This window comes from Quercus suber, unplaced genomic scaffold, assembly GCF_002906115.3.
Source record: "Quercus suber isolate HL8 unplaced genomic scaffold, Cork oak 2.0 scaffold_443, whole genome shotgun sequence".
In the NCBI taxonomy this organism is placed as follows: Eukaryota; Viridiplantae; Streptophyta; class Magnoliopsida; order Fagales; family Fagaceae; genus Quercus; species Quercus suber.
The window spans coordinates 419288-432183 of record NW_027069894.1 but is presented as its reverse complement, the minus strand read 5'-3'; the positions used below and the strand labels follow the sequence as shown (position 1 = coordinate 432183).

The 12896-nt window shown below is 32.5% G+C and overlaps 1 protein-coding gene across 4 annotated transcripts; it reads right to left on the bottom strand.

Annotated features, from left to right (window-relative positions):
* Positions 1-7827: 7827 nt before the first annotated feature.
* Positions 7828-12168, bottom strand: LOC112008455 (uncharacterized). 4 transcript variants are annotated; one of them, XR_010624433.1, is made up of 6 exons: positions 11613-12166; positions 9714-9813; positions 9489-9610; positions 9229-9390; positions 8784-8867; positions 7828-8200 (listed from the first exon to the last, which is right to left on the bottom strand). XR_010624433.1 is itself a non-coding variant. In XM_024040785.2 (6 exons), exons 3-6 carry the CDS (start codon positions 9591-9593, stop codon positions 8061-8063), a joined length of 357 nt encoding a protein of 118 aa, XP_023896553.1. In that variant the 5' UTR covers positions 9594-9610; positions 9714-9813; positions 11446-12168; the 3' UTR covers positions 7828-8060. The 4 variants fall into 4 exon arrangements, 2 of the variants coding, with proteins under 2 accessions (XP_023896553.1, XP_023896552.1); XM_024040785.2 differs by lacking the exon at positions 9229-9390 and adding an exon at positions 8458-8485 and having other exon boundaries at positions 11446-12168; XM_024040784.2 differs by lacking the exon at positions 9229-9390 and adding an exon at positions 8458-8485 and having other exon boundaries at positions 11613-12167.
* Positions 12169-12896: the final 728 nt, after the last annotated feature.

The following is a 12896-nucleotide window of genomic DNA, read 5'->3' as shown; positions in this document are numbered from 1 at the left end:
TTATCTTTGTTGTATCTATGCTAATCGAGAAGTTTCTCCATCTTAAACAATAAGAGTAAGAAGTAGATATTTTCCTCAAGAAAACCAAAATAAAAATAAAATGTTTATATTAATATGATAAAATTTATATTTAAATTAAAAATTCAATTACTTCAAATCCCATGTACCATTATAAGCAAGTCAATTAATTGTCCCTCCCTTCAATCAAGAAGTCTTAATTTCAACTCATTAGAGAAAAATCTTTGGTATAATCTACTGTTACAGAAAAAGCAAAAGGGAAATTTTTTGACTTCGTAGTATTTTTTCTTCTTCTAATGTTTCATTCCATAGAACAATAAGTCAATAATCACACCATAACATAACTATTTCCGACTTTAGAGAGACAACAATAATTATAAAGGTTAAGAACTACTGTTTTTAGTTTCCGAGGAGTCATCTCGATTTGTGATACTAATAGTAACAGAATCAAGGCTAGGGTAACTTAATCCAGTACTAATTGTACTTAACTCAGTTCCACTAGTCGACTCCAACACCTGTCCGTAGTAAACACTGTTGTACCAAGGAGCTCCATTGGTAGTAGCAACACGGAATGATACCACTTCTAAATTGGTATCCTTAGTTGCTTCTGCATACTCTTGGAGCTCTAATGCAAACTCCAGCTTTTCCATCACATCATTCATCTTGGGCCGTTCGATTCCATGATCACTTACACAACTTTTTGCAAGTTCCACATATATCTTGAAACACTCTGGCGCAATCTTGTTCGTTAGATATGGATCAATAATTTCACTGATGGTCCCTCTCTCAATACATTTTCGAGCCCAACTTGCTAAATTTCGTTCCTCTTCTTGGAGTCTTTGGTTCAGTGCTTTTCGGGCACACAACACTTCAAATATCACTACACCAAATGAGTATACGTCGGATTTCTCAGTTAATTGCTAGCGTTTTGCATAATCTGGATCCAAATACCCCCATGTCCCCTTTACTAGGGTACTAACGGCAATGTTATCCAAACCCATTTTGGACAACCCAAAATCCGAAACCTTGGATACCCAATAAACAGGAATTATCCAATAAACAAACGATACAATCACTAATAAACATGCATACACGGATTCACAATCCTTATAGTTATTGGTTGTAATATAGCATATCCTTGGTAGAGCAAAAAAAAAAAAAACAAAAAACGAGCAGAATTCCATATAAGAGAACAAGTGTGCAGCTGAAGGGGAATACATTTCCAAGATTGAAGGGTGCAGTGAGATTATTGGCACTGGATCACGCGGTAGTACGGACTTGAACGTTCCTTACAATTTTCCTGGAGGCAATAACGAGTGGGGTCGTTAGGTCTCCCACAAGGAGATAAAGCTACTTCACCAGGTTTCAAAGCCTTATTTGCAGGACCTGGCTCATTAAGCCTCCGGCGTACGTAAGGGTTCATCGGGAACTCCATGTCGTCCTCAAGCAGCAGGCATTCGCCAAGGCCGCCATTGCACGGCGGAGTGGAGTTGCTCTCAACAAGGACAGCCGAACAAAAACAATATGCGCTGAGAATCAGCATCGCTAAGAATGCCAGAAGATTATAAGCTTCCATTTCACAACTAAATGATCTCCCTCTCCTCAATTAGTTCACATACACTGTCCACCTAGAGTGATATATCATTTATATAGTTAGATAAAAAGGTCAGTGTGACAAAAGAAAGGACGATAAGGTCAAAAAAGTGAGTGAACTCCCTCCACAAACTGAATCATATGCGCATTGTACTGCACTTGAAAAGTAATTTTCTTGTCTGATGTCGTACTTTATTGTTAATATATGGACCCCATTCAAGCAAATTTCTTTGCAAGATTTGACGTTGGAGCAAAGCAATCTGTCCGTGGTCCTATTAGAGCATTAGCATCAGGGAATTTTAATTTTATTCTATTTTATCATTCTAAAAAGCTATTTTATCATTATACTATCCTATTTTATCATACTTTTAACATCTCAAAACTCTATTTTTATTAAAATATTATTTTTTCATCTTTCTTTATTATTTTTTTCTAACAGTAACTTTTGGTTTTCTTGGGCTTTCCAATTGTCTTTTTTTTTTTCCTCTCTTTCTCCCTCAACCTCTAGCACTGGTTCAATACACAAAGTCACACACACACATAGACCCATGATACATCGGTCAGCATATCCAAACCCATCACCACACACACAGAGCCACACACACACACACAAACACAAAGCATAAAACCTTAAACAGAGCCACACGCACAGAATCTATCAAACCAGTTGGAGCCAATGATCAACCCAGAAAAACCCAGCCGTAAAAAATACCCAGAAAAACCCAAGCCACCACTACCCACTGCTCACCAAAATCCCATCGGAACAAAAACTCATATAAAAATAAAAATAAAAATAAAAACCCATCGGAAACCCAGAAAAACCTGCCAACCATGCGGTGACCCACGCTGATCTCCACCAAACCCATCACCGTGACCCACGCCGATCTCGCCATGACCTCGCCGGACCCAAACACTGGTGATCTTCAATGACCAACAACCCACTTCAGCCACAACCCAACCACGACCTAACCACGACCAATGACCCAAACACTGGACCCAACCGCGACCCACAACCCACTTCAGCCATACCCAGGCCGTCGAAAATACCCAGAAAAACGTCGAAGCCACATCGATCGGAGCTTGACCCATGATACACTGATCAACCCAGAAAATACCTAGAAAACAAAGAAGCCACATGATCAACACAGAAAATACCCAGAAAAACGCCCAAATCCAAAACCCATAGCCCATAACCCACGGCCCACCATGCCGATCCACCACTTAACCCATGATACACCGATCGGAGCAAACCACACCCACATCGGAACAAACCCATCGAAGCCACATCGAACCCATCAGAGCAAACAACATTGAGAGAAAGGAAAGGGAGAGGGAGAAAGAGAGAGAGATGAGGAGGACAGTTAGTGGGAGAGTCAGAGCAGATGAGAGATAAAAGGAATAAAATATATATATATATATATATATTTTTTTTAGAATACTGCTACAGTCAGATGAGAGATAAAAGGAATAAAATATATATATATATATATATATATTTTTTTTAGAATACTGCTACAGTACAATTCTATCTTTAGAATTGTATTGTAGCACTATTGCAAAAAAATTTGCAATATTTGGACTTACCATTCTCTGATGCAAATGGTTTTGAGGCTTAAAATGCCAAAATGTCTTTAGATTTGGTATTGGCATTCTCCAATGCTAATGCTCTTAGTATTACCTTTGCCATTCAAACAACCAAAAGGACTGGGCTTTCACACTACTTTACAGTACATTGTACAATGCACATCACTTTACATACCGCTATCTTAAATTTCGATGAAAAGTGATATATATATATATATATTAAAGTTTTCAATGAATTCTAGGCTCTAGCTTGTTTAGAGTTTTAAGACTTTTTTGTAGCAGTGTTTAAGTACTAGTATTCAAAATAAAATAGAAATTGTGATTTAAAAAGTTTTATAAAAATATGTGTTTATTGTACTTAGAGCATCTCCAGCAAATTCATCAAATTTTTTTGTTGTTTAGAGAATAAACAGTGACTTTTACTTTTTATCTACCCACTTTTTCAAATACACTTTCCAACAGATTCCCTATTATATTATCTATCTCATTTAAATATTATTTCTTCATTCATTATTTATTCTTTTTTTAACAACTATACATCTTCTAACATTTTTTATTCAACACCTGATTATTATAATAAAAAAAAACATTTGAAGAATGAATAGTAGCCCATTAGATTTGATGAGCTACTATTCATGAGCCAAAAAAAATTTAGAGTTTAGAGAATCTATTGGAGACCCTTTTTTTGGTCTCATTCTCTATTATAGAGAATATTTTGCCTTTAGCTATACCATTGGAGATGCTCTTATAAGTTATAATGCAAAATATATATATATATATATATAGTACCATATTTCAAATGGAAGTTCATCATGAGAAATTGAAGTTCATCATGAGAAATTTTCAACAATTATTCACTTGAGCCAATTGGTGGTCGTATAATTATAATCTAATAGAAAATAAACTATAATCAAACGTCACCAAAATGACTAATGCTTTTTTTCAAAGATCTAATGTTTGTGATATGTTATTTGTTTCAACTCCAATCTTGCCCATGAACTGTCAATTTAATGGGAAATTCTTGATTTTAAGAAGAGCACAAATTTATACGGATAATTGGACTTTTAGTCAAATCTTGACTAAGCCCTGTTTAAGTTGGTTAGTCTTGGTTAGACTAAGTAAAATATGGTAATTTTGTATTCTAAGCTCTTGGACCATAAAAATGATTTATCTAACGTTTGATTGGTACAAATTAAATTATTTCAAGTATTTTCTCTTTTTTTAATATTAAAAATGCAATTTCTAGCTTTTTAAAGCTTAAATTGGCATTTTGGCAAACAAATCAAGGTACGTAAGACAAAATACAGTATCAACCATCATCTATATACTTTCTCAAAAAAAAAAAAAAAAAAAAGACAATCATCTATATAAATAATTTGCAATAAAACACAAACAATCCTTAAATAAAAACTAGCACGAGTTTCAAAATTGGACATGTGAAAAGAGATTAAGAAAATAACAGAAACTGTATGATTAGGAAAGAAGTTTATTTCTCTTCATTTATTAATTACTTATGGAGAGAAATTAAGCATGGCTTTAAGTTCACATAGAGAACAACATTTTCCCTCATACATGATTCGTCACGTTCATATTTATTTCCCAATCATGCATCTTCACAGATGTCTGCTTTTTTAATTCATATAAGTATAGTCCATCCTCTTGTGCTATCCATATACAATGATCTCCGCCGCATTCCTTTTGGAATTTCTCATTTGATGTAAATACATCAAAAGCAGCATGGAACTTATCTTGCCAAAACTTGCAATAGAAGAGCGTTGTGCCTATAACATTTTGGTGAAAAGAGAATTCCCAATATGTGTTGGGCTGAAGATTCTTTAGGTGGAAATCAGTATCTCTAGATTGACAATGGTAGTAAAGCAATTTGTTGTTAAGGTTGTTGACAATTCGTACATAGTTATTTCTAAATGGTTTGGGTATCACCGTAAATGCACTGCTTAAGCCGAAGGCTAACACAAGCACAAGCCAAAAAGAAGATAGATGAGATATTGTTCTTTGATTCATTTTTCCAATGTTTCAAGAAGGTATTGGGTTGCTCTCAAAATCTACATTTTATATGATTTTCAATGGGAATTCAATGAAGATAGTATTAATAAATTTCCAAGCTTAACATTTATTTGAATATTCAATGAAAATAATTTAAATTTTAATGGGACTTTTTCACTGACTTTATTTTAGTTTTAATTAAGGAATGATATTTACTTATCTATAATCTATAATTAATATATATATATATATATATATCCAAAAAAATTATGATATATACTTTTTAATTGAGATTAAATTTTATTTTATATTTAAAATTTCAATTAGAATCTTGACATGTCCTTTTCTTTAATTAACATAATCAATAGTTTTTATAATCTTGAAAATTATAATAAATACTGTTAATAATTACCATAATCATATATATTAAAAAATATTAAAATATTTAGAAAAGAAAAATCATAATAAATACCTATTAAAAACTATCATAATTATTAATGTGGGGGAGTTTTTTTTGCTCTAAGGAAACTCATGAGTACTCCTTAGGCAATTGCAATTAGAGTACCACTGGTTTGGTTTCCTTTTATTGTGAAGGAGTTTTATTTTTGCTCTAAGGAAACTCATGAGTACTCCTTAGGTAATTTTTGCACTTTGTCCCACATTGGAAGGGTTTCCTTCCTCCTAGCATTTTATAAGGCATGAACCAATGGCATTAGAGTACTACTAGTTTGGTAATAAATACTGTTAATAATTACCATAATCATATATATTAAAAAATATTAAAATATCTATAAAAGAAAATTCATAATAAATACATATTAAAAACTATCATAATTATTAATGTGGGGAGTTTTTTTGCTCTAAGGAAACTCATGAGTACTCCTTAGGCAATTGCAATTAGAGTACCAAGCAATTTTGCTCTTTGTCCCACATTGGAAGGGTTTCCTTCCTCCTAGCACTTTATAAGGCATGAACCAATGGCATTAGAGTACCACCAAACTAGTAGTTTGGTGGTACTCTAATGCCATTGGTTCATGCCTTATAAAGTGCTAGGAGGAAGGAAACCCTTCCAATGTGGGACAAAGAGCAAAAATTGCCTAAGGAGTACTCATGAGTTTCCTTAGAGCAAAAAAAACTCCCCCACAATTAAATTTTATATTTAATTTATAATTATTATAATATTTTTCAAATAAAATCATACATATTAAACTTTTCCATGCATTGCACTTGTTGCTAACTAGTAGTACATTTTAATTTTGAAAGAAAATGTATTAAATTATATTTGATTGAAATTTTACTTTAAAAAAAAAAGTGATATTAAAAATACTGCAAATTTTGACATGTTAACACACAACAAAAAAGCAACTAAGTAATTTATTTATTATTGATATACACTATTAGTCTCTGAAATTTACTCGTTGATTGTTTTAGTCCCTGAAATTTCAAATGAGAGCTTTAGTTCCTAAAATTGGTTCCTCAAAAAAAAAAAAAAAAAGGTCCCTAAATTTTTATTTTTATTTTTTTAAAAAAAGAGTACTATTGGTCCCTCCATTTACTTCCATAATTAGTTATATTGTTTATGTGTCTAATGGAATAATAAAGGTTTTTTTTTTTTGGTATCATGATAGCCTCTTCATTATTTAAAAATTATACGGATAAAAATTTAGATCCAAACCCATTTATTGAACTCATTTCTGGAACTCAATTTAAACCGAAACTTGATATATGTATCTTGGAGGCAATTTAGGGAATCTTCTTGCGAATACAAATCCTTTGTTGTAGTTTTTGTATTCCACCGATCATGATATGCCATTTAATTATTTTTTAAAGAAAGTCAAAGAATATATGAGAAGTTGTGATTGATGGAGTAAAAAGCAGAACAAAAAAAAACCTAAGAAAAAATATTTGCACTACTGTTCTTGCAACTTAGACCTCCCAATAACAGATCCAACCATTGCGTGGTTTTCTACTGGACAAGGTTCATTCTTGGCAACTTGTTTCATAAACAGTAGAGTGAAGAGAGAGTTTTTTTTTTTTGGTCATAGAGTGAAGAGAAGCACTACAACAAATCTAACTTTTTTCAAGGGTCAAAACCCTTGAAAAAGGTATTAAAAAACCCGAGTCCAATTGACCCTTGATAACCTTCGAAACTTGTACCGTCGAAAATGAAATTTTGAAGGCCTTCGTGGCCCTCAAAACAAGTGCTCTATCTTATTTTGAGAGTCAAGAGACCCTTAAACAACCTTGTACCAAGGTTTAAAAGTTTTACATTTACAACCCTTGATAAAAAAAAAGGTTATTTAAGGGGTCTCTTGACCCTCAAAATAAGATTTTATTTTGTTTTAAAAAAAAAAAAACCATAATCATGCACAAAATATATATATATATATACACAAAAAAAAAAAAAATACTACAAATTAACACTAGAGAGTAGAGAGAAACAATAAGTCTACTTGCATAATAAAGTCCACAACTTTGTTCACAACAATTGAGTTTGCAAGTTGTAATGTACGAATCATAATTTGCCACCTCAACCAGTTGTGAATTTGGTTGTGTCTCTAGGTTTACTCGGAGCAAACTCAAGCCATATAACTATGCGTGATAATTGTTGTCAATTTAAACACCATAAAAACAATAACCCAAGTAATGTTTTCAATTGAACCAAATGAAGGGTATATAACAACATAGATACGGGATATTACACAATTGGAGTAAACCCAATTAAACATAATGATTCTCAACCAAACATCATAAAAACAAAGACCCAAAAAACAAATCTTTCAACTGAGCCAATCTTTACAAATTGGGTGCCAACCCAATAGCCAAAAACACAAGCACGCACACAAAGTAACAAAGAATATCTAGTAAAAGACACACACTATTGCAGTACTAAGACAATTGAGAACCAAAGGCCTGTTCAGAATTGCTGTTCTAGACCAAGCTTTGCCCTCAACCATTATGACTTGATTAATAGAAACATTATGACTAGCTTTTGATTTACCTGCACAGATGCATGAATTGGCCAATTAAGGAGAGAAATTTTGAAGAAACTAAATATTTATGATAATTGAGTATAACTAACAACACAGTTAACCAAGGAACAAACCAGCAATAAAATATAGTCATTTAAGAAGATATAAGCTGACTCATACAGTGGAACTCAAGAACATAACTAAGTAGCCAACAAGAGAAATTACTCATACAGTGGACAAAGATTCATTTAGGACAACTTATAAGGATTAAAATGGCAGAGCTTACTTGCAATAGTGTACTTGCTTTGCAAATCCTGTGAAAAAGAAAAATGAAGACAGAAACACCATCAGCTATTTTGATATTTTAGCTTTTAATTCAGTGAAATGATTGCTTTAAAAATTCACATTAGTATGGCAGCACTAGCAGGATAAGCAACTCAACCATGGCAAGATTGAAATCAATGAGATAGCCTTTATTTAGCTTCCAAGAGAAGATGAATTTCCCAGGCTTAACATCTCTGTGAACCACTCAATGCAATTACAAAATAAAGACCTTTACAACTAGGCATTTTTTGAGACTTCTCTAAATGTACAATTGTAGGAGTATCTTACCTGCTTATGCAAACATGCAAGGGCCCTAAACAGACAATAACCATACCACTGGAGCTGATATACATCCATGTCTTTCTTCAAAACCTAGAAGAAAAACAATGCAATTGCATTAACACAGCTTCCAAATGAGGTTTGAATGAAATGGCTCAATAATTTCCAAATTTTGGACACTGCAATCAAATTTCAACTTTAAAATTTCTTGACAATAGTTTATTAAATAGACTAGATCATTACCTACATCAACCAAATATTTATTTCAATAGAAGGTACCACTATTTAAAGGTGCAGTATATATGTGGGACAGGGGATAAGTATCTTGGTATATAAATATATTAACTTATTAAGAAAGAAAGGGATGGTACCTGGTAGCATCAATATTCATGTGATCAAATGATCCATTAAGACATGGATGCCCCATTTGCCATTTGTACAAGATACAACATACCGGACGAAGAAAATCACTCTAAACTAAAGTGATCACTTGAAGCACTACCAAGCCAATGCCAGTAAAATATCATATAAGACCTTAAGAGGGTTTTGGCCAATTCTTTTGAATTTCGAAGTAGTAACACATGTCCAAATAGCATTTTCCATCATCATCGACAAACTGAGACAAAATCAACAGAGCTAAATTAATGCAGAGTATTTTTTTTTTTATTTGTTCTTAATTTTTAATTCTGAAATTAGTTTGTTTACTTTAATTACCTTGGTTCTTGCAGAATAAGTGCCTCTTGCAAACATGCCAGAAGGGGTGGTTTCTTCCATTTCACTCGTATAAGGCTCCTGCTGAGGACTAAAAGTTCCCAACATTCTCTTTGAATTATCCACTGTAAATGAATTTCATGACTAACATATGTAAGAGAATGGATGCAAAAGTTTTAGTGTTAAATGATATGAAATGGTAATTAATAAAAAACTTTGCTTCTATACCTTTTAGAATTGTTACCAAATGGAATTGGCAAAATGAGATCTGGTTGCCCCGGGCATAGTATTGTGAGGCTTTGCATCTTCACTTCTGGTTCTTTACTCTCTGATTCAATAATAGAATACAGATATCTTAGTTTCAAAAAAATTAGGATTTTTTGTTTTTTGGTGCCAAGCAAAAACATTTGAGAGCTGAAATGAGTCTGCAGAATGGCTAACAATTTAAGCTGCTTAGTAAAACATTTGGAAGAAAGAAATATGGCAGTTAACATGAGTAGCTTAGCCTGAACGTACTCTAAAATTTACCCAAAAGGCTAAAAGGAAAGCTAGTTTCTAATAATAAGAGTCTTAATTAATTTATGTTAACCCAAGACAGAGATATACGTCTGACAGTTGAGGGCCACAATGTACTTGAAAATGAAGCTACATAAGGGAAAAATAGATTGCCAATTCCAAGCTACATAACTTGAAAATGAGTTTATAAACTTCATAAGCTCTAGTAAGTTTTATAGACAAAATGAGTGTAAAAAATCTCTGCAATGTAAAGAAGCTGAACAGAGCATTGAATTGCAATGACCCAAACCAAGTAAAAATTAAATTGATACTATTGATAAACCAATGCTCGTTTCCACAGGAAACCTAAAATTAACAAACACAAAATCACAAAAAAAACCTCATAGATCCAACCCATACTTAAATTGATATTATTGAAATACTATACCATTAGCACTTACCAACTCTTTTTTAAGCATTTCTTCAATATAATTTGTTCAAACCTCTTACATCCAACCCATACCTCAAATTCCAAAGGACTGGTATGTAATTCCATTTCCAAGGTATCCAAAGCCAAATCGCAAATTCAATGAACTTAGATTGCCTTTCACTAAAAGGGTACTCCCAAAGTTTCCTCATTCAGCTCTTACAACAAACACTTACATGCACTAGTAATCTAGATTCATTGCATGTAAGCAGCAACACAAAATCCACCAATCATTCAAAATTTTCAGAATTAACCTACAATTTTTTCGTCAATCAAAGTCAATGCTCTAGTTTATTGGAGGATCTAAAGATAAAAAAATTTATTTAAAAAAAAAATCCCTAACTACTTATACTTCTCCATCAATATAAGGATTCCAAGCAGATTAGCTTTAGATTAATTGTAACTCAATAACACTAAGTTCTTGAAAGTTAATGAAAAAACCTAAATGGAAAATCCTTTATCATCCATTATCTAGTGCTTTCCCTCATTCCTTCCAAGAACAATCCAGAAGCTTCTAGACTGCAACCAATTAGAGAGAAAAGAAAAAAAAAAATATATATATATATATATATATATATTTGAAAAATTTCTAACAACCACTACAAAAACATGAATTTTTTTTTTTTTTTTTTTTTGAACTTTTGATTTAGGGCATTGACATAGCAGCCAATTAAGGGAGTGAAAAATTTTCAGAATCACACTAAAATGTTTCTTTAATTACAGTTCGTGCAGTAATGTCTAGTTTATTGGAGGATCCAAAAGCCATAAATCGAAAACAATTTCTCTAACTACTAAAGCTTCCAAGTCAATTGTCCTTTGATTTTGAACAATCCATAAACTTCCAAGTGGAGAAAAGCACAGAGCGTAACTAATTGATCAAAAACTATATTGATTAAAGCAAGCAATCAAGCAAGCTAATAGAGATTAGTGAAGTATAAAACACAAATAAAGAGAGTGAAATTAATTGACAAATCATACTCAGCAAGATCGCCGAGCTGGCGTAAGATCCCGACGAGGCCAGCGACGGCAACACCGTCGAGCAAAGAGAGAATACCAAAAAATTCTTTGCAAAGTTCTACTAGGTAATTTCCAAATTCAAAATTTTTTTTCTCGGGAAACAAACAGAGAGAGAGAGAGAGAGAGACCTGTAATCGGACAAAAGGGCGGAGGAGAAAGCTCTGACTATCAACGGCAAGTCGTCGTCGGAGATAGGATTGCCAACCACCGCGCCTCAACCTATCGTCGGAGATGAGAGGAGCTCCAATTGAGAGAGAGAGAGAGAGAGAGAATTTTCTAGGAGTTCTTATTTAGTGAATAAAATGAAAATGGGTTTTCTGAGAGAGTGAGAAAAGACTTTATTCGAAAATTGGTTTTCTAAATTCTGAGTTTGTGAGAAAGAGACTTTTATTTTGAGTGTTGAAGTGAAACATTTGGATATCTTTTATTAAGGGTTGTGTTAGAATTTCATTGAAAAATGTAAAAATTTAGAGGCAGCAATTAACGGGATTTTAGTTTTTTAGTTTATTTCAAGGGTTTTAATGACTACTGTAACAAGATTAATCAGATTTTAATTAGCGTTCCAGTTTTTAGCGTTTGTTTCAACCATTTTTAGTGAACCTTTGAAAAAAATGGGTTGAAAGTTGAAACAGGCCATGTTTTTTGTAGTGAAGGTTGGTGGTCCTGTTCAAGCCTTATCAGCTAGCGACACATCGTCAAGGCTTAGCTGATGTTGATCCCAAATATAAAACGACATTATAACGTTTTGGAACTGATCTATCACCTTTCGTTTCAGGTCAATCGAGTTATTTGTTTAAAAACTTTAGCTTTCTGCAACTTTTCGCATAATCAAGGTTGTGAGTTGTTATATGAGTAGTTAGATAGATTAAGTTTTTTTTTTTTTTTGGTAAATCACTCTATAAATAGAGGATCTCAACTAAGGATGAAGCCAGGATTTCCATTGAAGCAGGACCTAAGTTTGAATAAAATAAATTCATGAAAATCAGAAATAATATCCATTTATTATTATTTTTTGATATAATATCCATTTATTATTAACAAACTATAAATGAACAAAAAAAAAAAAAAATAAATTTATTGTTGCTCAGATTAATTATGGTTGTTAGGTAAAAAGGAGTACAAGATAATAAAAAAATTAAAAGTCAATTGTTGCTTTTATTAAGATTGTTGTTAAGATTAATTATTATTACTAACTTGAATATTTCGTTCCTCAAAAATAAAATAAAATAAACTTGAATATTTCTGTCTGAAAACTCGAAAATGTGTCGAAAACATAAGAGCTGTTTAGATATTCAAATTAAAGTTATGGCTTGATAGATTTTACACTAACTTAATACTAAGTGCAAAATAGTGTAAATGTGAGCGAATAAACAAACAAGCTACTCTAATGTGTAATCATAGCAACACAACAA

Coding starts and splice junctions, on each gene's coding strand:
- LOC112008455 (XM_024040785.2), bottom strand. CDS start 9,593: ATGTTGGGAACTTTTAGTCCTCAGCAGGAGCCTTATACGAGTGAAATG. Junction 8,486..8,783: donor TTGCATGTTTGCATAAGCAG/GTAAGATACTCC, acceptor TCTTTTTCACAG/GATTTGCAAAGCAAGTACAC. Junction 8,201..8,457: donor AAGCAAGTACACTATTGCAA/GTAAGCTCTGCC, acceptor GCATCTGTGCAG/GTAAATCAAAAGCTAGTCAT.